The sequence below is a fragment of the Heterodontus francisci genome, chromosome 25 (assembly GCF_036365525.1).
Source record: "Heterodontus francisci isolate sHetFra1 chromosome 25, sHetFra1.hap1, whole genome shotgun sequence".
Lineage (NCBI taxonomy): Eukaryota > Metazoa > Chordata > Chondrichthyes > Heterodontiformes > Heterodontidae > Heterodontus > Heterodontus francisci.
The window spans coordinates 54,195,644-54,220,084 of record NC_090395.1 but is presented as its reverse complement, the minus strand read 5'-3'; the positions used below and the strand labels follow the sequence as shown (position 1 = coordinate 54,220,084).

General features: G+C 43.7%; 1 protein-coding gene across 4 annotated transcripts in view; it reads left to right on the top strand.

Moving 5' to 3' along the window:
* Positions 1 to 24,441, top strand: part of LOC137383874 (cadherin EGF LAG seven-pass G-type receptor 2-like) — a 329,833-nt gene that overhangs the window by 295,630 nt on the left and 9,762 nt on the right. For 3 of the 4 annotated variants that reach the window (XM_068057224.1, XM_068057223.1, XM_068057221.1), the window contains 10 exons: positions 1,146 to 1,320; positions 2,859 to 2,971; positions 3,650 to 3,729; positions 5,289 to 5,415; positions 7,978 to 8,097; positions 9,635 to 9,765; positions 12,405 to 12,505; positions 14,882 to 15,052; positions 15,838 to 16,074; positions 23,429 to 23,678. In XM_068057224.1, coding sequence (XP_067913325.1) covers positions 1,146 to 1,320; positions 2,859 to 2,971; positions 3,650 to 3,729; positions 5,289 to 5,415; positions 7,978 to 8,097; positions 9,635 to 9,765; positions 12,405 to 12,505; positions 14,882 to 15,052; positions 15,838 to 16,074; positions 23,429 to 23,678 — 1,505 coding nt within the window. The remainder of the gene's footprint in view (positions 1 to 1,145; positions 1,321 to 2,858; positions 2,972 to 3,649; positions 3,730 to 5,288; positions 5,416 to 7,977; positions 8,098 to 9,634; positions 9,766 to 12,404; positions 12,506 to 14,881; positions 15,053 to 15,837; positions 16,075 to 23,428; positions 23,679 to 24,441) is intronic. The other variant, XM_068057222.1, reaches the window with a different exon arrangement.

Genomic DNA, 24,441 nt, shown 5'->3' with positions numbered 1-24,441 from the left:
GGAGGTCAATCATCTCAGTCCCAGGACATCACTGCAGGAGTTCTTCGGGGTAGTGTCCTAGGGCCAACCATCTTCAGCTGCTTCATCAATGATCTTCCCACTTCATTACATCAGAAGTGGGGTTGTTCGCTGATGATTGCTGAACATTGCGCATTTGCGACTCCTCAGATACTGAAGCAGCTGTGTTCAGATGCAGCAAGACCTGGACAACATCCAGGTTTTGGCTGATAAGTGACAAGTAACATTCGTGCCACACAAGTGCCATGCAATGACCATCTCCAACAACAAAGAATCTAACCATTTCCCTTGATGTTCAATAGTATTGCCATTGCTGAATTCCCCCACTATCAACATCCCAGGGGTTACCATTGACCAGAAACTGAACTGGAATAACTATATAAATACCGTGGCTGTAAGAGCAGATCAGAGGCAAGGAATCCTGCGGTGAGTAACCCACCTCCTGACTCCCCAAAGCCTGTCCACCATCTACAAGGCACAAGTCAGGAATGTGATGGAATAGTGCAGCTCCAATAACACCCAAGGAGCTCGACACCATCCAGGACAAAGCACCGTGCATGATTGGCACCCCATTCACTACCTGCAACTTTCACTCCCTCCGCCACTGATGCACAGTCGCAGCTGTGTGTACCATCTATAAGATGTACCGCAGCAACTCACCAAGGCTCCTTCGACAGCACCTTCCAAATCTGCGACCTCTACCACCTAGAAGGACAAGGGCAGCAGCTGCATGGGAACAGCACCACCTGCAAGTTCCCCTCCAAGCCACACACCATCCTGACTTGGAGTTATCTCACCGTTCCTTCACTGTCACTGGGTCAAAATCCTCGAACTCCCTTCCTAACAGCACTGTGGGTGTACCTACACCCCAAGGACTGCAACAATTCAAGGCAGCAGCTCACCACCGCCTTAAGAGCAGTTCCGGATGGGCAATAAATGCTGGCTGAGCCAGCAATACTCACATCCCATGAATGAGTAAAAAAAAGATCAGTTGGGCAAATGCTCTGTTTCTGTGCTGTAAGTTCTAAATAACCTCCAGTGCACAGACCTGCGCTCACTTGTACTTATACACAATAACTAATATATAACTGATGCATTGAATTTGACCTTTGTCTTGTCATCCACAGTTTGTCTGCACTGTGATTGCCATTCTACTCCATTTCTTCTACATGTGCACCTTTGCTTGGATGTTCTTGGAAGGGCTGCATATTTACCGCATGTTAACAGAGGTCCGTGACATCAACTCTGGCCCTATGAGGTTCTACTACATGGTTGGCTGGGGTGTTCCTGCCTTCATCACAGGTATTTTTCCTTTACAGTAATTTGGAAATGATAACATAGTTCTCTTTTTTTGAGCTAGATAAACTGCTTCTACAATATAGACACCCACTTTCTGAGGTATGCTCAACTTCAGTGAAATCCTAAACATTTGTGACTAAGAAGAAGTCATAGGAGCAGGAGTAGACCATTCAACCCATCGAGCCTGCTCCACCATTCAATACAATCATGGCTGATCATCCACTTACTTCAATGCCTTTTTCCCACACTATCCCCATATCCCTTTATGTCATTGGTATTTAGAAATCTGTCAATCTCTACTTTAAACATACTCAATGATTAAGCTTCCACTGCCCTCTGGGGTAGAGAATTCCAACGATTCACAACCCTCTGAGTAAAGAAATCTCTCCTCATCTCTGTCCTAAGTGGCTTCCTCCTTATTTTGAAATTGTGCCCCTGGTTCTAGACTCCCCAACCAGGGGAAACATCGTACCTGCATCTCCCTTGTCTATCCCTTTATGTAATTTATAGGTTTCAATGCGATCACTTGAAGTCAGCTGAGTATATGATTCTACTCATATTGCACAAAGATTCCACCACCTACTTTGACATATGTTATATGTTCCCACTAGTTTCTGCTTTAGGATTGACCCAGCTGATGCTAAAGGGATGCATCAATATTTAGTAAAGTTTGAAGACCAATAAGTTGTATTCCTAAGTTTGCAAGTCTAAAGTTCCCTGTGGAGATCTGATCCATACACTGGATTTTATGGTAGTATAGCATATTGGCGGGCAGCCATAAAGGCGGGGCTAAAGTGTGGCGAGTCGAAGAGAATTAGCAGTTGGCAGGAAAAAAGACAGAAGCGCAAGGGGAGAGCCAACTGTGTAACAGCCCCGACAAACAAATTTTTCTGCAGCACCTGTGGAAGAGCGTGTCACTCTAGAATTGGCCTTTATAGCCACTCCAGGCACTGCTCCACACACCACTGACCACCTCCAGGCGCTTACCCATTGTCTCTCGAGATAAGAAGGCCAAAGAAGAAGAGCATATTGAAACACTTAGATGATATCTGATCTTGTCACCGGTCTAGTCACATTGTGAATTTGCATGACAAACTGTAAGGAATCTAATAGGAAGAGCTTGTGCATATTTCCCTGCCATTTTGTAAGGCAAACCTGTGTTACCCAATAATGGCACAGCAGAATCTCATTGCAGGTATAACTTTTTTTTTGATTTCCCTTTAATCATCATGAATGATAAAGACCTAGAAATTCCAGAAGCCCTGCCCTATTCGTAGAAGTGTGATGGGGCAAAGAAAGCAAATCCTGACTCCAAAAGTGGCATCATAGCAGAGGAGGGACTAGTGCAAGACGTGCCCACCTGTGGTATTGGAATTTATCAGGGAAAAGGATGAAAGTACACTGGAAATGGGTTCCATCGCACATAGCTCTTCCCCACCTCCCTCCCATCTGAATCTCAAAATGCACTCACAGTATACATCTTTAAGCTTTTATCTTTTTTATTCTAACCATGGTTTCTTTGGATTGTGACATTTTTGCAGGATTGGCTGTTGGCCTTGATCCTGAGGGTTATGGTAATCCTGATTTCTGCTGGCTGTCCATCTATGACACCTTGATATGGAGCTTTGCAGGGCCCATAACTGCAGCGGTTTCTGTAAGTTTGCAAATTTTTTCTTGCGTAACTAGTTCTACCTCAAAAGGAACCATTCATGGTATGGAAATGTCAACATTTTGGCTGTGGCTGATGAACATCGCCTCAAAGATTTTTAAATACTTCACCAGACATTAACATGCCAGCTACCAAAATTTTCAGTGAGATTTTAGAAATAGTTTTTGCAGCTGATGTAAAAATAGTAGCTGTAATGTTAATGGCCTATCATATAATCAGACAATTTTACAGGATGGAAGCAGACACCTGTTCCACCATTCGGTAGTAATGATTTTCTGCATGTAAGCCATCTAGACTAAGCGCACGCTCCTGCTCACTCTTTATACCTTTTAATATTTCTCTTTTTAAAGCATCTTCATTTCAAAAGAATTTATAGAATCATAGAATGTTACTGCACGTAGATGGAATACTGGTGTAAGTCATTTTTTGCACACTAAAGTGCTACCAGTTCCCTTTGTCAAGTAAGGACAAGCAGTTGAGCCACAGGCCCCGTTTTGTTTTAAGCTGCTTCCATGTTGTTCAAGGCCCGAGTCGTGTTCACCCAGCATCCCTGTGCTCACTAATCTACACTAGCATCCTGCCTGGCAAAGCCTCAATTTTAAAATTCTCATCCTCGTTTTCAAATTCCTTTACATTGTTGACATTGTGTTTTCTGCCTTGCAGATGAATGTTTTCCTGTATATTCTGTCTGCCAAAGCTTCCTGCAGGCCAAGACACCAAGGATTTGAGAAGAAGGGGACTGTGTAAGTGCTCTTAGATTAAATCACTGACAAAGCTATAAGCTCATTTTTTAAAATTTAATTTTTATTGTAACTAATCTTAAAAAAAAAATCAGGGCAGGAGCAGAAAATTCAAAGTAGAAAAAGACAAAAGTAATTGTTTAAACTAGGAACTTGTGCTAAAATAGAATGTGCAAAAAATGACTAGTATACACCAACATATATGATCTTATTTCAAAATAGTTAGCTTAAACCATGAAGTATCAAGTGCATTTTATCTTTCTGCGCTCATCATATTCTGGCCCCTTGAGCATCCCCAATTTTAATTGCTCCACCATGTGTGGCCGTGCCTTCAGTTGCATAGGGCTAAGCACAGAAATTCCCTTCCTATACCTCTCTGTCTCTCTACCTCACTTTCCTCCTTAGACGTGCCTTTAAACCCAACTCTTTGATGAAGCTTTTGGTCATGTGACTAATGGGCTGGATTTTATCTGCCCCTCAACGCCATGGGTCATGGCAGGATGCCCATAAAATGCTAGTGGGAGCAGCCCGCCACGACCCATGATGATGAGAAGGCTCCACTGGATATTAGCAGCAGCAGTGAGGCCTTAGTGTGCCTCCAGCCACCCCCCCCCCCCCCCCCCACTGCTTGGTGGTGGAGCCTTCATTAAAATATTCAAATGAGCATAATAAGCATACAAATCAACTTGCCTGCCGCCGCCGGCTGCCTTACGGCGATTTTACAGCCACCAGCCGCAACTTGCGCGCCTTTGGAATTCTGTACGGAGTTCCGAGGCGAGACACTGGTGGGGAGGGGGGAGGACTAGAATTATCAGGACGGGACGGGAGTGGGGAAAGCTATTCCTATTGGTTGTCGGGATGGTGGGACGGAGTTGAGGGTCAAAGATGCTGAGGTTCGGGGGGTGGGGGGGGGATGTTCGGAATTTCAAAAAGTGCTATTTGGCGAACAGGTCAACTTATGTATTGGGTACTCAATGGGGGGGGGGTGGCATGTGTAGGGAGAGGGGATGCAAAGTTAAATTAAACTTTTATTGAAACTTTTATCAAATAGGCACCTTTTAAATATTAAAATCTCCCCGAAGGGCGTGAATCCCTTTAAAAATGGCACCAGTGCCTGTGCGGTGGTGCCGAACATCGTTGCCGGGACACGGCGGCCGCCTCCTCTACATCATTGGGAGCGGCCACTCTGCCCCCTCCATTTAAATGAGTCCCTGTACGTAATATCACGGGGCTGTGCGGCGGCCGCTCAGTGTGGTGAGGCCGCCTGACTTCAAAGCAGACCGCCGCAATGTGCAGCCGCTAATAAAATTCAGCCCAATATCTCTACGTGCCTCTGTGCCATATTTTGTTTTATAATGTTCCTGTGAAGCACCTTGGGACGTTTTGTTACATTAAAGATGCTACATAAATATAAGTGGTTGTTATATATGTATACAAATTTCATTTTGTATATATTATAAATTATTGGGAAACTGCATTTGTTATAAATAACATAAGGCAGGTGCAAAGTTGGTGTTTCAGGCCAACAGAATGATTGAAAATTGTTTTGAATGTTTTAATAGATCTGGATTGCGTACTGCATTTGTGGTGCTGCTGCTTGTCAGTACCACTTGGCTTTTGGCCTTGCTGGCTGTGAACAGTGACACCATTATTTTCCACTACCTCTTTGCTGGTTTTAATTGTCTCCAGGTAAAGTTTTCCTTCATTCATCCTTAACTCAGACCTGTAGTAATCAGTCTTGGAATCCAGAATATGTTTTGTTATCCTCTTACACTGTATATTTTCTCTTTTTTGGCTCTTAATTGGCCTAAGTCAATCTCCTTGCTTTTCTTACCCAACCATGTTGGAACATAACACGAGAAGGCCATATAGCCCCTTGAACCTGTTCTCATCTTCAATGAGATCACGACTAATCTAAGACCTAACTCCATATACCCGCCTTTGCCCCATATCCTTTAATACCTTTGGCTAACAAAAATCTATCAATCTCCGTTTTAAAATTAACAATTGATACAGTATCAATTGCCATTTGCAGAGGAGAGTTCCAAACTTGTACCACCCATTGCGTGTGGAAGTGTTTCTTAATTTCACTCCTAAAAGGTCTGGCTCTAATTTTTAGACTATATGCCCTAGTCCTGGACTCCCCAACTAGTTGAAATAGTTTCTCTCAATCTACCCATCTGTTCCCCTTAATCACTTGAAAAATTCAATCAAATCACCTTTTAAACTTCTAAGTTCCAGGGAATGCAACCTTAGTTTGTTTAATCTCTCCTCATAGCTTAACCCTTGGAATCAGGTGTCATTCAAGTATATCTATGCTGCACTCCCTCCAAGGCCAATATATCCTTACTAAGGTGTGGTGCTCAGAACTGCTCACAGTACTACTGGTGTGGTCTAACCAGGGCTTTGTATAGCTGAAGCGTGACTTCTACCCCCTTGTACTTCATTCCACTAGACAGCATGCCATTAGCCTCTTTGATTATTTTCACTGCCTGTTCATGACATTTAAATGATTTGTATACCTGGACTCCCAAGCCTCTTTGGACCTCCTCTGTTTCTAGCTTTTCACCATTTAGAAAGTACCCTGTTTTATTCTCTTTAGGTTCAAAGTGGATGACCTCACATTTTCCTACATTGAAATTTATTTGCCACAGTTTTGCCCATTCACTTAATCTATCAATATCTCTGTAATTTTATGCTTCCATCTGCACTACTTACAATACTGCCTATCTTTGTGCCATTGACAAATTTGGATATATTGCTTTCTATCCCATCATCTAAGTCATTAATGAATACAGTGAATAGTTGAGGCTTCAACAAAGATCCTTGCGGGACTGGTCCACTGGTCACATCCTGCCAATTAGAGTATCTGGCTTTTATCCCTACTCTTTGTCTTCTGCTCAGCCAATTTCCTAACCAGGTCAATAATTTGCCTTCAATTCCATTAGTTTCAACTTTGGCTAACTGTCTTTTATGAGGGACTTTATCAAATGTCTCTAAGTCCATATAAATAACATCTATAGACATTCCCCTGTCTACTACTTTAGTCACCTCTTCAAAAAATTCAATCAGATTCATTAGGCATGACCTACTCTTTACAAATTCACCCTGTCCTGCTAGACCCTAGCAATTTCCTGGCGACAGCTATCTGCTCTTTAATTCCCTGGTTTTCTTTTCTCAATTGTGCACAATTGCACAGTTTTCCAATCTAAATGAACAGTTCCCAAATTAAGAGAACTTTGGAAGATTATAATTAGGGCATCTGCAATGTTCTCGCCTACTTCCTTTAAAACCCTGGAATGGAAACCATCTGGCTCTATGGGTTTGTCGCTTTTTAGTGCCATTAATTCCTCCATTACTGTTATCTTGTTTATGTCCATTTTGTTAAGTCCCTGTCCCTGATTCAGTAATAGTTTCCTTAGAATTTCTGGCAGGCTGACCTCTTCCTCTGCTGCACGTAATGACGCAAATTGATTAATCAGCATGTCCACCATTTCCTTATTATCATTGAAAACATTCGTAAGAAGCAATGTGTTTGGAGCTGGACTCAAACTAATTACGAATTGGAAGTTTACGCAGTATATCTGAATATTCTTAATTTCGGGGCCAGTTATCATTGTAGTCAAGTTTGGCAAAGATCCATTGGTATCCTTTCATTATATATATCATGCATAATGAACAGTATTGTGGCAAAGTGCCAGGAAAGGAATGTTTTTACTTTTTTTTTTAATGTGTCCTCCTCATGCTGCAAATTCCTATTCATGTTATTTTCTATGAAATGCACTTTTAATAGTATTTTTTAAATTATGCTTGTATTAGTTTGTTGTTGGTTTTCTCCAATTTTTCTAGCTCCCGTTATTGCATCTGTGTCTGTGTAATTTACTTTTCAATACAGTCAAATGAAATTTTAAAAAATTCTACTACAGTTGTTATGAAAGTCTCATGTCCAAAAGTACATTTGCGGTTCACTGGGCCACGTTACTGAGGAGCCATGCTGAAAGTGCAGTTTAGTGTTCTACAACATTTGAGCAGTCAGAAATGGCACTAATTTATTTTCACTCATGAAAATAGATTTTACAGAAGTGAAAGCAGTAAAATATTTATATTTCCAGCGTTAATAAAGAAACTTCTGCGGGGCCAAAGGTTGTAATCTGCCAGAAATGACTGAGCTTGCTACATGAAAAGAGCTGTAATGCTTTTACTCCTGGAAACCAGACTGATGGTTCGTACTCATAACTTTCTTGCTTGTAGGGTCCATTCATCATCTTCCGCTGCATCCTCAACAAGGAAGTAAGAAAAGCCTTTAAGTACACTTTCAGTAAGAAGCACACAGAGGATACTGTGGTCACAACAAAATCAACACTGGCATCAGTTAGTAGCTTTATCTTTTCCAATTGGTTCTTTGTATATTTACTCCCTGCTGTTTATATCTTGCTAATCGTGATTTTTTTTCTGTTACCATTGCCATTTAACATCAAAGAGACTGTTTATTGGAAAATAATATGACATGCTCTCAAGTATTCACACTTTTTCCTGAAAATGATGAACTTTTAGAGACTAATAGATACTGCTGGGATATTGACTGTTCTATATATCAAAGGATAAAAGCCTGTGTTTTGGATAGTGTTTTTTTTCCTTAAACAAAACACTTCAGGCTGAATTTTATAAGACCGCCAAAACGGGCTGCAGGCCAAGGATGCAGCGGCTCGTTTAAATAGTTGGGGTGGACCGCGCCCCCCACCGATCACGTGGAGGGGGCGTGCTGTCTATCCCTGGCAATGGTTTCAGCTGCCTGTGTGCAGGTGCTGATGCCATTTTTAAAGGGCTGTCAACCCTAGCAGGAACTTTAAATATTTAAACGGAAATTGAATTAAAATAAATAAATAGATCTCTTTTGCCCCTCTCCCACTGCTCCCCCAGTAACAATTAAATTAATTATTTGTCCTTTTGCCCCAAAACACTTACCTTACCATCTGACCTTCCCCGCCCCACAAAAAATGCACAAACTTTCAATTACAACCCTTCCCCCCATCCTCTATACCCATGACACTAATGTGACTGCATTTACCCCCCCCCTCCCCCCTCCCCCGCACTGATGAACTTACCTCCTTCCCCCTCCCCACAAGTGTTCCACCTTGTTTCCCCGGACGGGGATCCGAAGGTACGGCAGTGCTGGCCGCGGGGATGAAGATTGTGGTGGGACATAAGGAGGTGAGATTAATTAATTTGCTTATTTTAATTTATTTAAATTGTGGTCCCGTCACCAAGCAGCTGGGGATTAGGGGGGTGGGTGGGGAGTGCGGGTGTGCTGCCAGGGGGCTTCACCGCCGCCAGTAATATCAGCTGGGCCCTGCCGCATTGAGATCCGTGGCGGGCCTCATCCAGGGCCATCTTCAGGCACCCCCCTCCCCCCGCCACGTATCCCAATGTCGAGGGCTCCTTCAATCCAGCCCTTCATTTGAACAAAGATTAATTACATTTTAAAGGGAAATGTTCAATGGTTACAATATTAAATTAGTGACGATGCATTGATTTAATAGCTTAGATTCTTATGGGGAAAAAATGTGGCAGGAATAAATCTTATACTTTCACCTCCAGTCATGTTTTTATATCGTGGTGGAACACACTGAATAGAGGCACGAGCAAGTGAATAGAAAAATGTGTTAACTTGTGTGTAAAAATCTGGAATATGCAACAACAGTGCATGTTGGAATTGAGGAGTTAGTCAAAATGGTATTTTCATGTAACAGAATAAAGCGGTGGTATTGGAAAGGACTTGAAGATTTTTTGATACGTTTCTCTGTAAGTGAGATGCTCTGCTCAGTGGTTGCACTGTTATGTGAAATAGTTGATTTGAAAAGAAACAAAATGATCCTTAGACCTAATTGCTCATGCCTTTTGTTTCAAGCAGTCGTTGTGTAATAACACATACATTGATGGTCGTGCATATCGCTCAGCCTTTGGAGATTCATCTGGGTCAGTAAGCAGTGCTTCGAGGTCAGGCAAAAGCCATAACAGCTACATCGCATTTGTTCTCAGGTAATATGGCATGGGAGAAACACTGACTAATTCAGTCCAGTTCAATCACTAATGTTGTAATGATTTGAAGGACTCTTCATTTCTAAAAGGAGTTCCTAGTCATGTCTGAATTCCCAGCAGAAGACGAGATGAATTGTGTCTATGCACATGTAAATAGTTTTCAATTTCAAAATAGTTTTTAACTCCTGTGCCTCAGACATAGTTAGTCTACAAGGAAAGATGGCAACCCAAACGTTACCTTAAATATGATGACAGACAGTATGGTAAAACAAAAATTGAAGCAATATCATAATTTGGGCTGGACTCCACTCCAAGAACAACAACTTGCAATTATATAGCCCATTTAATATAGTAAAACATCCCCAGGCACTTCACAGGAAAGTTATCAAAAATAATTTGACACCGTCCCACGTGAGGATCTGTTAATGCAGATGAGATAGGTTTTAAGGATAAAAGGTCAAGAGGTTTATGGAGGGAATTCCAGAGCTTTAGGGCCAAGGCAACTGAAGGCACAGCTACCAATGGTGAAGGGATTAAAATCAGGGATGCACAACAGGCCAGAATTGGAGGAGTGCGACTATCTTGAGAGGGTTGTAGGGCTGGAGGAGGTTACAAAGATTGGGAGAAACCAGGCCATGGAGGGATTTGAAAACAAGGATGCGAATTTTAAAATCAATGTGTTGCTCAACCAGGAGGAAATATAGGTTAGTGAGCACAGGGATGATGGGTGAATGGGACATGTTTTGGATAAGTTTTATGTTTATGGAGGATGGAAGATCAGAGGCTGGCCAGGAGTGCATTGGAATAGTCAAGTCTAGATGTAAGAAAGGCATCAAGGAGGGTTTCAGCAGCAGATGAGCTGAGACAGTGAAGGAGTCTGGTGATGATACGGGGGTGGAAAGTGGCGTTGGAGAAGATATGTGGTCAGATACACAGGGTCAAGCACCACACGAAGGTTGTGAAGAGTCTGGTTCAAGACAGTTGCCAGGGAGAGGGTTGAAGTCGGTGGCCAGGGAACAGAGTTTGTGGTGGGGACTGAAGATAATGGGCTGGATTTTTACAGCGCCCCCGACATCAGGGTTCGTGGTGGGGGGGCTGGAAATTGCCTCTGGGAGAGGCCCACCAAGGACCTCGACACTGGGAAGGCCTGGCTCGATATTGCCAGCAGCGGCGAGGCCTCATGGCAGCCCCCCCCTGCTGCTTGGCGACGGGAGACAAATTTACATAGGCAAATTTATTTAAATAAAGGAATTAAGTACTTACCTGCTCCTGCCGTCCGCTCCAGTGCCATATTGATGCCAGGGGCCAGCACTCCAGCGCTTTTGGAAACTCATCTGAGTATCCGAGGTGGAACGCTGATGTGGAGGGGGAAGCAGGTAAGTTTTCCAGTGCTGTGGGGGGGAGGGGCGGTGGGGAAGCAGGGTCAAAGTAATCTCACTGGTCTGGTCTAGCGGGTGGTGGGAAGGGGTAAAGTTTAAAGTGGATGAACTTTGGGCAGGAAAGGTTGGCTGCCCAAGTTAAGTGTTTTGTGGGGAGGGGGGATGGTGGAGAGGGTATGTAATTACTTGTATGCTTATTTGGGGCAGGGGGAGGGTAGTGGGAGAGGGTTGGAATCACTTTTTTTAACTGAGTAGTCCTTTAAAAATGTAAATTACACTGTGGGGCTTGAAGCCCTTTAAAAATGGTGTCGGCTCCTGCGAAGTGGCACCTGACACCGTTGCCGATGACTGACCGCCTGTCCCCTCCGCCTCATCGGGGGGGGCAGTTTGCCCCGGACATTTAAATGAGCCGCCGCATTTAATGCTCTGCAAAGCCTGGCTCGCGTGTGAGGGTTGCCTGGCTTTGGTCTTCCCAATATTTAGTTGGAGAAAATTTCTGCTCATCTCGTACAGATGTCAGACCAGCAATGTGAGAAATTAGAGACAGTAGAGGAGTCGAGAGAGGCAGTGGTGAGGTACAGCTATGTGGAACCTGACCCTGTATTTTTGAATGATGTTGCTGAAGGGCAGCATGCAGATGAGAAAGAGGAGGGGCCAAGAATAGATCTTTGGTGGACTCCAGAGGTAATAGTACAGGAGCAGGAAGAGAAGACATTGTAGGTGATTCTCAGGTGATGACTGGAAAAAAAAATAAGAATGGGACGAGGCAGTTGCATTCTAACCCAGCTGGACAACGGAGGAGAGATGTTTGGAGGAGGATGGTGTGGTCAACTGCAGGCAGGTTGAGAAGGGTAAGGAGAAACTAGGACAAGTTCAGAGCCAATTAGGATGTCATTAGTGACTTTGATAAGGCTGGTTCAGTACTGTGGCAGGGAAGGAAACCTGATTGGAAGGATTCAGACATGGAGTTCCGTGAAAGGTGGGCAAGAATTTTCACCAATAATCTTTTGACAGAAGTTCAAACAGTTAACATTCAACAGTTAATAGAATAACAGTAGTCGGGCCAATGTTGCTCTTACAGTAGTGGCTACTTCCTTATTCCTGAGTAAATATCAAAGTAAAGTTTGTTATACAAACATGCCATTCCTGTAGGGATGAATGCAATCTTTGTTCAGATCTGCAGCCTTATTTCATGGTCGAACTTGTGGCCTTGAATGCATGTACCTGTTGATGACAAGTTATTCTCTTTTTTTCCTTTAGGGAAGAAGCTGCTTTGAATAACAGTACCTCGAGTCAAGCCCATGTTGCCCTCACTGACCATGCCACTTCCTTATTCCATGAGATTAAGGCAAACCCAGATGGTAAGAAGCCATATTGGTAGCAATGTGCATCGTTCACTGGACAATTTGAGTGCATTGCCTTACATCCTAAATCAAAATCTTCATGAAGATGTGCAAGCCCAAATTTATTAATTTAATAAATGGGCGGCACAGTGGCGCAGTGGTTAGCACCGCAGCCTCACAGCTCCAGCGACCCGGGTTCAATTCTGGGGACTGCCTGTGTGGAGTTTGCAAGTTCTCCCTGTGTCTGCGTGGGTTTTCTCCGGGTGCTCCGGTTTCCTCCCACATCCAAAAGACTTGCTGGTTGGTAGGTAAATTGGCTATTATAAATTGCCCCTAGTATAGGTAGGTGGTAGGGAAATATAGGGACAGGTGGGGGTGTGGTAGGAATATGGGATTAGTGTAGGATTAGTATAAATGGGTGGTTGATGGTCGGCACAGACTTGGTGGGCCGAAGGGCCTGTTTCAGTGCTGTATAACTAAACTAAACTAATAACGGTTTCTCAACCAAATGGAATCAAAGCATTAAACCACTTAAAACCCCAGTTATAGTACATATTGAATAAGCTTGTTAACTATTAAGCCATGGCCGTCCTTTAGGAATGAGTCAGTTATTCTGTGAACTGCAATAAAATAGGCTCTCTCAGGCACTAGAAACAAGATTTAATTTGATAATGTTAGGGGAAAGGACGCAATATAATGCATGCAAGTTACTAGGAATTGTGCTATGGTACCTCAATGCTGATTGCACTGTAAATGCTGACTAATTTGCCTTGCAAACCTAATGCAGAGCATTATTTGAGGGTGCAAGAGAGATTAGCATTTTTCCTGTTTCTGGATGCTGAACCAAGGATAGAAATGCTTAATTGCTCTTTAGTAACTGAAAATGGCCCTGACGGAATCTTTGGCTTGCAATTTACCATTAGTATCTGTGGGAAGGATGTAAATTTCCAGATTCTGAATAATAGCTGCTCGAGAGGAAATTAGTGGATATGTAATTCAGGTGGGATTCTTCCATTCCGGATATTCTCCATGAACATATCTAAAGCAATGTAAGTGCTCCCTGAGATGGAAGAAATATATTTTATAATCTTTTCAAACATGAAAAGAACTTTCCATTGTTTTGCTGCTTCTTTACTTAACAGGATGTTCAGTGGTTGAATATACCTATGCTTGAAATGTTAATATTGCTGCACTTAAGCTTAATGTTGGATGAATATATTCTACTATATTCTCCCCTAATATTTAATGTTATTAATGGAGATGTCAATTTACTGAGCAATGTATCTTAATCAACTATTCTTTATGTGGCTGATTAAATATTATTTGTGAGCAAGCATTACATGATACATAATTGATAGTTGAGAAAGTTGAATACCAATGACATGATCCATGAGAATTGGTGATCTGTGCAAAATACTCTTCATTCATGTTGTCAGTGAAATGGATCTTCATATCAGGGCATGTTTTTCATTCAATCTCTGCTCTCAAGCTGCCTACAACCAGTAGCAAGGACTGATTCAACACAGAAATCCCCATTCATCGGAGTGGATTTTAAGAGCCCCTTGCCGCTGCCGGCGGGGAGCTCAAAAAATGGCGGTCCGCACGCCAAAGAGCCGCCGCGATCTCCTGCGTGGATCTCCTCCCTTTAAAGAGCCGGGGTGTCAACTGCCTGTGCACAGGTGCTGGCGCCGTTTTTGAAGGGCAGCCAGCCATGTCGGCAAATTTGAATTTTAAAAATGAAACCACCACCTCCCCACCCCCCAAAATTCACAAAATAAAATTGTACGGCCCCTTTTCAACCACCCCCCCAATAAAAATTACATTAGGTATTTGCCCTTCCCCCCCCCCCAAAAAAAATCATTTAACTTTGAACTCTGACCTCTCTCCCTCCCCCCCTCAAAGACTGTACAAAGTTGAAAATTCACCCCTTTCCACCATGCCCTACACTTGTAATATTTATTTGATCCCGCTTCCCCCCACTTCCAAATCCAGCACTGAAAATCTTAACTCCTCCCCCCTCCCCACCAGTGTCACGCCAGCTTTCCCCAGACGGGGGAATCGAAGGCACGGGAGTGCCGGCTGCCACACTGAGGATTGAAATGGTGTTCCCGTTGCCCAGCGGCGGTGAGGTGGGCGGGGGCGCCATGAATCCTCGGTGGCGCCTGGAAGATCGGGCCGGGCCCTCCCCGCATCGGCCTCCATGGCGGGCCTCTGCCGGACCCATCTTCTGGCCCTCTCCGCCACAGAGCATGATGTCGGGGGCTCGGTGAAATCCAGCCTGTAATATTTAAGAGATTGTTATAATTCTATAGTAGACTCCTTCCATTAAACATGATCTCCGAATTTGCTGCAGAATGGCTGACAATCAATCCATTGTTTATTCCTTCTTTACAGAACACGATTCAGACTCAGACAGTGATCTGTCTCTGGAAGATGATCAAAGTGGATCTTATGCCTCCACTCATTCTTCAGATAGTGAAGATGATGATTATCAAGGAGAGCCAGGTTGGGAGAAAATTATATCCCCAAATAATGAAAAACATCCTAACCACAGTACTCCAAAAGGTAACTATGAAGTCGCTCAGATTTCCTTGTTACATCAACGTTGGAACGGTGAGACAATTCATGATACGAGCACTGGATCCAGTATCTGGTTAGTTCCAGTGAACTTGAGTAGAGTCGGGTATCAGTAATTACCTATGAGTATGGCCTTATCTGTCTTTATTCTTTTATTTATAATTTCTGTTAACTGTAAGCAATCATGTTATTGAAAAGTATAAACATTGAGTGCTTGGAAATTAGTACAAGACTGTAAACTTATCTCAGAGCTTGTGTAATTTCTTATCTTATGCTTAGTTTGAAGCATTAACATCACACTGATATGTTATTTCTAATAACATAGACTTTAAATTTATTGATAAGAATTGTGTTACATTCTTAAGGGTTTAGGGCAGTATTAATTGTTAGGCCCTTATATGCAGAGATTGTGACCTCAATCACAGTAATAACACCAAGTACACCAGTTTATCAATGGACTACTTTTGTTAATGCAAACTGAACCTTGTAACTGGGTTTCACATTGCTACTGTCAATCCAAGTGTGAAAAAATAATGAAAATACCAATTAAATTGCAACGCTCAACTACCCCAACATAGAAACATAATCAATTTAAACATTTGGAAATGTTCTGTGAAATATTCAGAAATTAAAGTAATGAGAAACCTTCTGTAACTACCACACTCAAGGCAACTGCCCACTGTGTATTTAGCCTCCTGTCCAAATTTGTAGAGAAAAGTAGTGGTCTTTGTCATTTATTTGCACTAAAAATAAATGTCAATGGATTTTTCCAGTGGACAACATATCTGCTCATGTGAAACCTTATTGGCCAGGAGAGTTTATGACAACAGCAAGTGAAAGTGAAGGCCACGGCGGGTCAGAGAATCTGAAAGTAGAAACCGTGGCAAACATCGAGCTTCACCGAGAAAAGCTTAATCATCTGGATGAAAGGCCAAAGGAGAATGGAGACAGTCTGTACAAAGAAAATACATTAACATCATTGCCTAACCCTAATGCACAGCCTCAGAAAGGTAACTGTTGATTGAAACGATTTCATTTGCGCAAACGTTTGCATAATTTGGTTATTTAGCTGTTTTTTCCCCCAATTAAGAACATGGAAACATTGGCCCAGATTTTGCAGTCAGTGGTGAAGGAATGGTGCCTGTTATTCACTACTCTGACACCTGCCCACAGAGCTTCCACAGGCTTTTGAGCAGAGACTTGCTTGATGTCTGATCCAGTGCAGCATGCTCTAAAAGGAATCTCTGGCATGTGTGAGCAGGGCAAGCAACAGTGAGGCGTTTCAAATGATCACATTGAAGAATCCGCAGTGAGACACACAGGGCTGGATTTTATAGGGACCTCGCCGTCAGGTTCCATGGTGGGGGTTGGGAGTGGGGGTGGGAGCGCATGAAGATTGCTCCAGATGAGGCCTGCTACCGACCTCGACGCCGGCAGGGCCCATCCCCATCTTGATGGTGGCGGCAAGGCCTCATGGCGGCCCCCCAGCCGCTCGGCGACAGGACTGTCATTTAAATATTCAGATTAATTTACTTATCTGGATTAATGACTTTCCCATCACCTCCTGAAGTGCCACCGCGATCTGCATCCCGGTGGTCAGCACTGCCACGCCTTCGAATTCCCGTCTGGTGAAATGAGGCACAACACTGGTGGGGAGTGGGGAGGAGGGAAGTTTATCAGTGCAGGAGACAGGGAGTGGGGTCAAAATTACTCGATTGGTCTAGGGGGTGCTGGGAAGGGGTAAAGGTAAAAGGTTCTGAACTTTGCAGGGAGGGGGAATGTCATATATTCAAGGTAAGTATTTCAGGGGGGACAGGGCAGGAATGAATTGTATGTCTATTGGAGTGGGTGGGAGAGGGGCTGGGAATATTTCTGCACTTATTTTTAATAAGGCAACATGCACTGTTCCTGCAATAATCCGAACTGTCAGTAAGGACCCTAAGCCCTTTAAAAATAGCACCGGACGCTGTTGCCGGGGACGGCTCGCCCACCCCCTCCACATCATCGGAGTGGGGGCAGTCCAGCCCAGACATGTTAACGAGCTGCTACGCATAAGATCGTGGCGGCTCCATGGAGTGAAAGTTGCGCGTGCGGGCTGCCATTTTTTACGGCTGCCGCCGCACTCCGCAGTGGCTACATAAAATTCAGTGCACGGAGTCTAAACCAGCAAGTGTGTATCAGATTTAAATCATGTGCAAAAAGAGAGGGGACAAAAGATGTTTTTTTTAATTCATTCATGGGATGTGGGCGTCACTGACTATGCCAGCATTTATTGCCCATCCCTAAATGCCCTTGAGAAGGTGGTGGTGTGCTGCCTTCTTGAACTGCTGCACTCCATGTGAGGTAGGTACACCCACAGTGCTGTTAGGAAGGGAGTTCCAGGATTTTGACCCAGCAACAGTGAAGAAACGGCGATATAGTTCCAAGTCAGGCTGGTGTGTGATGTTCCCATGCATCTGCTGCTCTTGTCCTTCAAGGTGATCAAAAAGGAGGAGGTGTTGGGCGTCTTGCAAAGCATTAAGGTAGATAAGTCTCCAGGGCCTGATGGGATCTACCCCAGAATACTGAGGGAGGCAAGGGAAGAAATTGCTGGGGCCTTGACAGAAATCTTTGTATCCTCATTGGCTACAGGTGAGGTCCCAGAGGACTGGAGAATAGCCAATGTTGTTCTTTTGTTTAAGAAGGGTAGCAAGGATAATCCCGGAAATTACAGTCCGGTGAGCCTTACATCAGTGGTAGGAAAATTATTAGAGAGGATTCTTCGGGACAGGATTTCCTCCCATTTGGAAACAAACAAACTTATTAGTGAGAGGCAGCATGGTTTTGTGAAGGGGAGGTCGTGTCTCACTAATTTAATTGAGTTTTTTGAGGAAGTGACAAAGATGATTGATGAAGGAAGGGCAGTGGATGTTGTCTATATGGACTTCAGTAAAGCCTTTGACAAGGTCCCTCATGGCAGACTGGTACAAAAGGTGAAGTCACACGGGATCAGAGGTGAGCTGGCAAGATGAATACAGAACTGGGTCGGTCATAGAAGACAGAGGGTAGCAGTGAAAGGGTGCTTTTCTGAATGGAGGGCTGTGACGAGTGGTGTTGCGCAGGGATCAGTGCTGGGACCTTTGCTGTTTGTATTATATATAAATGATTTGGAGGAAAATGTAGCTGGTCTGATTAGTAAGTTTGCAGACGACACAAAGGTTGGTGGAGTTGCGGATAGTGATGAGGATTGTCAGAGGATACAGCAGGATATAGATTGGTTGGAGACTTGGGCAGAGAAATAGCAGATGGAGTTTAATCCAGACAAATGTGAGGTAATGCATTTTGGAAGATCTAATACAGGTGGGAAGTATACAGTAAATGGCAGAACCCTTAGGAGTATTGACAGGCAGAGAGATCTGGACGTACAGGTCACTGAAAGTGGCAATGCAGGTGGATAAGGTAGTCAAAAAGGCATATGGCATGCTTGCCTTCATCGGTCAGGGCATAGAGTATAAAAATTGGCAAGTCATGCTGCAGCTGTACAGAACCTTAGTTAGGCCACACCTAGAATATTGCGTGCAGTTCTGGTCGCCACACTACCAGAAGGATGTGGAGGCTTTGGAGAGGGTATAGAAGAGGTTTACCAGGATGTTGCCTGGTCTGGAGGGCATTAGCTATGAGGAGAGGTTGGATAAACTCGGATTGTTTTCACTGGAACGACGGAGGTGGAGGGGCGACATGATAGAGGTTTACAAAGTTATGAGTGGCATGGACAGAGTGGATAGTCAGAAGCTTTTTCCCAGGGTGGAAGAGTCAGTTTCTAGGGGACATAGGTTTAAGGTGCGAGGGGCAAAGTTTAGAGGGAATGTGCGAGGCAATTTCTTTACACAGAGGGTGGTGAGTGCCTGGAACTTGCTGCCGGGGGAGGCGGTAGAAGCAGGTACGATAGCGACGTTTAAGAGGCACCTTGACAAATACATGACAAGGATGGGAATAGAGGGATACGTACCCTGGAAGTGTAGAAGGTTTTAGTTTAGACAGGCATCAAGATCGGCGCCGGCTTGGAGGGCCGAATGGCCTGTTCCTGTGCTGTACTGTTCTTCGTGCTTTGAGGTGGTAGAGGTCGCGAGTTTGGAAGGTGCTGTCTAAGGAGCCTTGGTGCGATGCTGCAGTGCATCTTGTAGATGGTACACACTGCTGTCACTGTGCGTCGGTGGTGGAGGGAGTGAATGTTTGTGGATGGTATGCTAATCAAGCAGGCTGCTTTGTTCTGGATGTTGTCGAGCTCCTTGAGTGTTTTTGGAGCTGCACCCATCCAGGCAAGTGGAGAGCATTCCATCACACTCCTGACTTGTGCCTTGTAGATGGTGGACAGGCTTTGGGGAGTCAGGAGGTGGGTTACTCGCCGCAGGATTCCTTGCCTCTGATCTGCTCTTGCAGCCACGGTATTTATATAGTTATTCCAGTTCAGTTTCTGGTCAATGGTAACCCCTGGGATGTTGATAGTGGGGGATTCAGCGATGGTAATGCCATTAAATGTCAAGGGGAGATGGTTAGATTCTCTCTTGTTGGAGATGGTCATTGCCTGGCACTTGTGTAGTGCAAATGTTACTTGCCACTTATCAGCCCAAGCCTGGATATTGTCCAGGTCTTGCTGCATTTCTACACTGACTGCTTCAGTATTTGAGGAGTCGCGAATGGTGCTGAACATTGTGCAATCATCAGCGAACATCCCCACTTCTGACCTTATGATTGAAGGAAGGTCATTGATGAAGCAGCTGAAGATAGTTGGGCCGAGGACACCACCCTGAGGAACTCCTGCAGTGATGTCCTGGAGCTCAGATGATTGACCTCCAACAACCACAGCCATCTTCCTTTGCGCCATGTATGACTCCAATCAGCAGAGTGTTTTCCCCTTGATTTCCATTGACCTCAGTTTTGCTAGGGCTCCCCTTGATGCCATACTCAGTCAAATGCTGCCTTGATGTGAAGGGCAGTCACTCACCTCACCTCTTGAGTTCAGCTCTTTTGTCCATGTTTGAACCAAGTCTGTAATGAAGTCAGGAGCTGACTGGCCCTGGCGGAACCCAAACTGAGCATCACTGAGCAGGTTATTGCTGAACAAGTGCTGCTTAATAGCACTGTTTATGACACCTTCCATTACTTTACTGATGATTGAGAATAGACTGATGGGGCGGTAATTGGCAGGGTTGGACTTGTCCTGCTTTTTGTGTACAGGACATACCTGGGCAATTTTCCACATTGCCAGGTAGATGCCAGTGTTGTAGCTATACTGGAACAGCTTGGCTAGGGGTGCGGCACGTTCTGGAGCACAGGTCTTCAGTCGTAATGCCGGAATATTGTCAGGACCTGTAGCCTTTGCTGTATCCAGTGCCTTCAGTCGTTTCTTGAGATCACGCGGAGTGAATCGAATTGGCTGAGGTCTGGCATCTTTAATGCTGGGGACTTCAGGAGGGGGCCGAGATAGATCATCAACTTAGCACTTCTGCATGAAGATTGTTGCAAATGCTTCAGCCTTATCTTTCACACTGATGTGCTGGGCTCTCCCATCATTGAGGATGGGGATATTTGTGGCGCCACCTGCTCCAGTTAGTTGTTTAATTGTCCACCACCATTCATGACTGGATGTGACAGGACTGCAGAGCTTAGATCTGAACCGTTGGTTGTGGGATTGCTTAGCTCTGTCTGTTGCATGCTGCTTATGCAGTTTGGCATGCAAATAGTCCTGGGTTGTAGCTTCACCAGGTTGATACCTCATTTTGAGGTATGCCTGGTGCTGCTCCTGCTCCTGGCATGCCCTCCTGCACTCTTCATTGAACTAGGGTTGGTTTCCAGGCTTGATGGTAATGGTAGAGTGGGGGATATGCCGGGCGATGAGGTTACAGATTGTGGTTGAGTACAATTCTGCTGCTGCTGATGACCCACAGTGCCTCCTGGATGCCCAGTTTTGCATTGCTAGATCTGTTCGAAATCTATCCCATTTAGCATGGTGATAGTGCCACACAACACGATGGATGGTATCCTCAATATGAAGGCGGGACTTCGTCTCCACAAGGACTGTGCGGTGGTCACTCCTACCAATTCAGTCCTGGACAGAAGCATCTGTGGCAGGCAGATTAGTGAGGACTAGGTCAAGTATGTTTTTCCCTCATGCTGGTTCCCCCTCCACCTGCTGCAGACCCAGTCTAGCAGCTATGTCCTTTAGTGCTCGGTCAGTAGTGGTGCTACTGAGCCACTCTTTGTGATGGACATTGAAGTCCCCCACCCAGAGTATATTTTGTGCCCTTGCCGCCCTCAGTGCTTCCTCCAAGTGGTGTTCAACATGGAGGAGTACTGACTCATCAGCTGAGCGAGGGCGGTAGGTGGTAATCAGCAGGGGGTTTCCATGCCCATGTTTGACCTGATGCCATGAGACTTCATGGGGTCCGGAGTTGATGTTGAGGACTCCCAGGGCAACTCCCTTCCTACTGTTGACCACTGTCCCGCCACCTCTGCTGGGTCTGTCCTGCCGGTGGGACAGGACATACCCAGGGATAGTGATTGCAGTGTCTGGAACATTGTCTGTTCGGTATGATTCCGTGAGTATGATTATGTCAGGCTGTTGCTTGACTAGTCTGTTGGACAGCTCTCCCAACTTTGGCACAAGCCCCCAGATGTTAGTAAGGAGGACTTTGCAGGATTGACAGGGCTGGGTTTGCTGTTGTCGTTTCTGGTGCCTCGGTCGATGCCAGGTGGTCTGTCCGATTTCATTCCTTTTTATTGACTTTATAGCAGTTAGGTACAACTGAGTGGCTTGCTCGGTCATTTCAGAGGGCATGTCAGAGTTAACCGCATTGTTCTGGGTCTGGAGTCACATTTAGGCCAGATCAGGTAAGGACAGCAGATTTCCTTCCCTGAAGGACATTAGTGAACCAGATGGGTTTTTACAACAATCAACAATGGTTTCATGGCCATCATTAGACTAGCTTTTTTTATTTCCAGATTTGTTAAATAAATTCAAATTCCACCTTCTGCTGTGGTGGGATTTGAACCCATGTCTCCAGATCAATACCCTGGGTCTCTAGGTTACTAGTCCAGTGATAATACCACTACGCCACCGCCTCAAATTGACAGAGATAAAAGAGACCAAAAAAAAATTTAAAGAAAAATAATCTGGTTTAAATTTTTTATAAAGAATTTAATTAGTGTTGGAGATTTTAAGAAATAGGACACTATATTTGTAAAAACAAAAAAAGTTTCAGGGCCAGTGGAGTTGTTTGATCCCACCTAACTCTTTCTACTATGCCTAGTAGGTAAATACAGCCAGTTCACATCCTTACCATGGATTTTAATGCCAAGTCTGTTGGCAAGGTTCTGTTATAGCACAACTGTGGACGAGCAGGGTAACTTGGACTGCAAGTTCCAAATTTCCATGTTTAACTGCATGTGCGATTTACTCCATAATAACGATGAGCGCGGTTAGCCTCACTATTATTCTCAGCACAAAATTTGGGCCATTAATTTATGAGATAGTACCTTTTCCTCTGGCCCCTTCATGTCCCATTCAATAGCCAGCAGTTAAGAAGGGAACTGTATCTTGTCTGAATGACTATCTTATTTCTCCAACCTCCACCACCACTACATTGAAGTTGTCCTCCAATGAAGGACAAAGTAGGGATCAGCAGTTTGCCTTGTAGAAAATCTCAGCATCATTTGCCATCTTACAAGTCTGGCACAGCACATTTGAGTGCAAACAGGCTGTGTAACTTGCCTGTATATGAATTTTATTTTGGCCTCATGGTTTTTAAAAGCCATTCAATTTTCAATAATAAGACTGAAAATGTAACCAATAAAAATATTTATTTGCCCTTAAAAACAATTTTGTTAATCCTTAGGAAAAGTTTATACTGTATTGTTATTTGTGATGCTTGCTTTATTTGTTCTTGTGCATAGACTCTTATGGATTAGTCTTGTCTCACAGAAGTTCAATTGTTGATCTATTGTAAGTCAATGGTTCCGCAAATATATTTCAAAACAGCTTAAAGAAATTTTCCTACAGTCCAGAAACCTGGCAGTTTTGGTCATCATATTCTGTTATTGTCTTCTGCAGTACGACAGGCAAATTAGTATCAAACTGAGAGTCGATCCTTCTAACATATATTTCAGCTGTGACCTTTAACGATGATTCTTATCTGTCTTGGTTGAGACGGGAGACAATATTGCGATCCACACTGGCGGTTTGTTCTTTCTGACCAAAACAATTCCATCATTAATCTTCCATGTTTCAATCACTTGTGTTATACAAATATTTTCAGTAATGCCTGGAAGATAAAATTATTTTCAATAAGTTGTGCAATGTTTTCATCTTCCTTTCGAAATTTACAGGAATTCTGAAAAATAAAGCATTACCACTCTTCTCAGAGAAGAACAGCATCAATCGAATTCATAATGAACTTTCCAATCATAAACCTGCTACTGTCTCCTCACGAGCATCTTCAGTGGGATCCAGTGAAGGAAGTCGGTCAGGAGGTGTAACAAAACTGAGGCAAACAACAGGGGAGCAGATGAATGGAGTAATGCCCATACCCATGAGCATTAAAACAGGCACAGTAGATGAAGATTCATCAGGTTCCGAGTGAGTGTCTCTTCCATATATTCCTCAACGCGAGCTAGGAAAAACACAGCACAGAAGGCAAATTGACCAAATCTCTGAAGTAGAAATCATTCATCTTGCCTGTTGTAATGTGGAGGAAATTACTTTAATTTATATAGTTTCTATAGTTACTGGGATCCACTTGTTGCTATCCAGATGTTTCATTAATATTTCTGGCAAAAAGGAGCACAATGGTATGCCGTATTTATAAACCCTGGGATAATTACATCAGCAACATACTTTCCAAGCACATTCTACCCTTTTAAAATTACTGTTTTAGCAGAGGCCCGTTTAAAATAAATGAGTTAAATGCTTCTTCAAAATAGCAGAGCCAGGCATTTCAACCCAAAACATTAAGCGTTCATAAATGTTATTCCATGGTGTAACTTCAGGGACAATTCTTGGAAATAATTTTCTTTTTTATACTTCTCACTTGGAATTATCTTCTGACCCTGTGTAATTCAACTTATTTTTAATGGCTAAAGTTATTTATTCAAATAATATATTGAAGGAATGGTGCAGGTCGTGAGGGTGAAGGTTGCAAAGGAATGAAGATTTGATTACCTTACTTTGGCAATGAAAGTTCTTTAGCGACACCTTGCACTAAATGCCCATTAGTGTGAAATTATATTTTTGATGTTACAATATTTGGCAAGTCATGAAGATGCAGTTAACATCCTATTGCAGTTAATTTTTACGTGTGTAGCGCCACAGAGAAGTTATTATTGTACGCAGAAAATATCTG